At 41.1% G+C, this 3,462-nt stretch overlaps 1 protein-coding gene across 6 annotated transcripts in view; it reads right to left on the bottom strand.

Annotated features, from left to right (window-relative positions):
- HNRNPA2B1 (heterogeneous nuclear ribonucleoprotein A2/B1) overlaps window positions 1-3,454 on the bottom strand; it is a 10,119-nt gene extending 6,665 nt beyond the window's left edge. For 5 of the 6 annotated variants that reach the window (XR_003546823.1, XR_003546824.1, XM_014593221.2 and 2 more), the window contains exons 1-4: window positions 3,349-3,454; window positions 584-619; window positions 376-486; window positions 43-189 (exon numbers count right to left, since the gene is read on the bottom strand). Coding sequence is in view for 4 of the 6 variants with exons in the window: in XM_014593221.2 (XP_014448707.1) it covers window positions 43-189; window positions 376-486; window positions 584-619; window positions 3,349-3,354 (300 nt within the window). In the remaining 2 variants the exon portion in view is untranslated. The remainder of the gene's footprint in view (window positions 1-42; window positions 190-375; window positions 487-583; window positions 620-3,348) is intronic. The other variant, XM_006162396.2, reaches the window with a different exon arrangement.
- Between the last annotated feature and the right edge of the window lie 8 nt (window positions 3,455-3,462).

The raw sequence follows: 3,462 nt of genomic DNA, 5'->3' as shown, positions 1-3,462 counted from the left end.
AAGCAGTCTTCATGTCCATTACACAAGGTATGTTTTGCTTACCTCTCTTGCCACAGCACGTTTGGGCTCAACAACTCTCCCATCAATTGAATGAGGTCTCGCAGCCATGGCAGCATCAACCTCAGCCATGGATGAGAAAGTCACAAAACCAAATCCTCTTGATCTTTTGCTTGCAGGATCCCTCATTACCTTAAAAATCAAAGGAGGAAATTTTAGCATCTGATCTCAGTATCTGTGTTACACACTAGTGACACAGATTATAAGTTTTTTCTTTGCTAGGAATACTGATTTACTCTAAATGTTTAAGTCACTTCCTGAACAGAAGTCAAACAGGTAAGAGGGCTACTATCTGTCAGACTTCTATAGTTAACATACCACGCAGTCTGTAAGCTTTCCCCATTGCTCATAATAGTTCCTCAAACTTTCTTCTGTGGTTTCAAAGCTTAGGCCACCAATAAAGAGTTTACGGAACTGTTCCTTTTCTCTCTGCAAAGGAAAACAGCATTTCAATTTTTATTTACATTTTCTCTTTGTATGCAGGAAATTAAATTCTTAAATATGAGGTGACCTGCTGGCAGAGTACCTTTTTCCTCTCCAAAGGAACAGTTTCTAAAGTTTTCTGGGGGGGAAAAAAAAAACTTACATCAAATTTAAACCATATGTTAAACTGCATTATTAGTTGTGTTACACCAAAAAAAAAAAAATCTTCCTCAGTTGAATTATACAAGTTTCAAAGTCATTAATGCTCAACCTAAATTTACTCAACATAAAACCTTAAATTCTGTGGTCATTGAAGGGTTTTAGAATTAACAAAATGTGCATTCAATTCTATATTCTAAAAACACAGAATTAACTTCACTCTAATTTAGATCTTAATGTAAAAAATAACTCGATTATAAATAAAACTTTACCACTCATTTCAATATTGAGTTATCTGAAAAGTGACAGACTGAATTTCCCTTAATTGCCCCCACGGTTAATCTACATATTGTCCATCAAAAAACTATTATGACCAAAAAACTATTATGACAAGTATGATTTTCTCCATACAAAAACATTCAAGAAATGTAAAAATAGCCTTAAAATTAACTTCTCACAACAAAGGCTAATTAATTTATGACCAGCAGCACCTGAAGCTTAAAAAAAAATCTCAACTTACTGGTTTTGATGGGCACTCCTAAGTTACAGTACTGAACAATCTTGAATGATGAATCAGCTAACAATTATATTTTTGCCCACAGCTATCTCAAATTTTAAAAACCACTAGAAATATTAGTCATCGCAACCCCATTTATTTCCCAGATTCATGATCAAAAACTCAGGCTTTCTGAACTTACTGGTCAGCGGAAAATCCACACAGCACAATTAAGTGTGTCAAATTTTAATATCAAAAACTTAAAAATATGGCCTGGAATATTTTAAAATCTACAAACCAACAATCAAATTGCTGCATTAATGTATCCTGTATGCCAGCTAAACAGATTAAAATTGACTTGCAGGCACTACCTTAACAAAACTAAAACTATTCATAATCTAGAACAGGTCATTTTCCAAGACCCACTGCTATGAAAGCGTAATAAAATCTACAAGATTGAACATTTTGAACGCAAAAACATTGTGTCCTATCAAGCAGCAGTACCGTTTTCAACCCAGAGGTCTATGGGTCTCCCCCCACATGCACATTTTCTAGAATGTCTTTAAAAAAAAAAAAAAAAAAAAAAAGGCTGCTTTCTCCAGCATGTTTTTAAAACTCTGAAAAATCAAGAAATATAAACAGAAATCACCTAACTAGCTCTTATTGACATTGGAGAGGGTGTTCTAAAATTGTTTCCCGACCAGACAAACCTTCGAATTTTCAAACTTATTCTTAATGTCAATAAATCTCCTTATATTCTAATTAGAAATGAAAGTATATCTACAATTCTTACAAATCACTAACAAAAAGCAAAAACTCATTACTTACCTCGCCGTTTTTTCCAAACTTACCCGATGTCCACTATCGATTATAAACAAAGTTATTTTATAAACGTGCTTAGGGTCAAAGAAATAGACCCCCCTTCGCTTGAGACCTTATGCTTATCAATGTAATCAACCATGATTGCAAACATAAATGAGAAAAGTGACAAAGTTCAAAAACATAGCAGCCCAGGTCTAATACAGCTCTGTAAACAGCATTAGGGGGCATTGAAGGACTGAGCCACATTTTAGCCAACGTATAACTAAAAAAAAAAAAAAAAAAATCACTTTCTTTTTCATCATTTACAATGGTCCAGGCTTTCTCCCAATATCGATTAAACCTCTCCGTAAAAACACGTAAAATGTTTTATAATTCAAAACCCATCAGTACAGTTTAGGATCTGGAAAAGATTATCCGCCCGCATCCCCGAAAACCTCCCTCTTTTCCTCTACGCCATACTTGCAGCCTGTACTAATCTGAGGACCCTAATTTTTTTGCTTCTCTGTTACCCGAGACTGCCTTTTTAATCACTGCAGACTCGTATGAAACCGTTACTGAAGAGGAGGAAAAAAAAAAAAACAGGATCTGGAAAACGGCTTCTCTCTAATGTGGCTCGTGTTAAAATCGGCCCAACGCCCCAGGTGGTTAAACCTAGTCGCCAACCGCGCCGGCCATCCGGGCACCCCCTCCCCCGCCCCGCGCGCGCTCCCCGGTGAGGCTTCTGAACGCAATGGCGCCATTTCATCGAGGGGAAGGCAGAGCGCCTTTAACGAGGTGCGCAGGACTCTAAAAGATCCAACCCCACAACACTCGAAATCCACCTCGAATCGATATGAAAACAGCCCGAGAAGAGAAAAAAAGTTACCCACGTCTAGGCTTTTACAAAGGAATTAAACTAGTAGTACTGAGAGAAATAAGAGAAAAACGCTGCGAGGAAGGAGACACATGAAAATGGCGGCCGCCAAATCCGGTTCCCGGGAGAGGGGGAGGGGAAGCTCCGCAGACTCGCTCACGAGGACCCTACGCCCGCAGAAACACTCCAACGTGGGGACGCCGGGGCCCCCAAATCGGCGAGTTTTTAAATACCTAGTAAGAAAATTCCCGCCTCCGCGCCCCATTTTCACGAACGCGGGGCTGCGGGCGCCCGGCGAGACGCCCCATCCCCCACGGTCGGTAAAGGGAAATGGCGCCGGGAGGCTGAGGGTGGAGAAGGTGTTTGTACAATTAGGCCTCCGCCAACGACCCCCGCCCCGAAATAGCTCCAGGCGGGCGCTCCCGAAGCGGCCAGATTTCCTGCGGGTCTCCCACGGAGGCGGCAGGCCGATTTCCACTAAGGCGCCAACGGCCTCGCCATGCCCTTTCCAATAACTCATTGATTTCAAACCCGTTACCTCCATCGCGGACTCAGTCGCTTCAGCCCGATTTCCCGCAGCCGAGCGAGATGAGAGAGATCTCCGCGGACGAACGCGAGCCTGACTCGTCCTGGGGCTGTCGTGAGAAGGCAC

Source organism: Tupaia chinensis, unplaced genomic scaffold (genome assembly GCF_000334495.1).
Source record: "Tupaia chinensis unplaced genomic scaffold, TupChi_1.0 Scaffold139943_1, whole genome shotgun sequence".
Taxonomy (NCBI): domain Eukaryota; kingdom Metazoa; phylum Chordata; class Mammalia; order Scandentia; family Tupaiidae; genus Tupaia; species Tupaia belangeri.
Note: the sequence above shows the minus strand (reverse complement) of the source record. Positions and strands in the feature narration are given on the sequence as shown.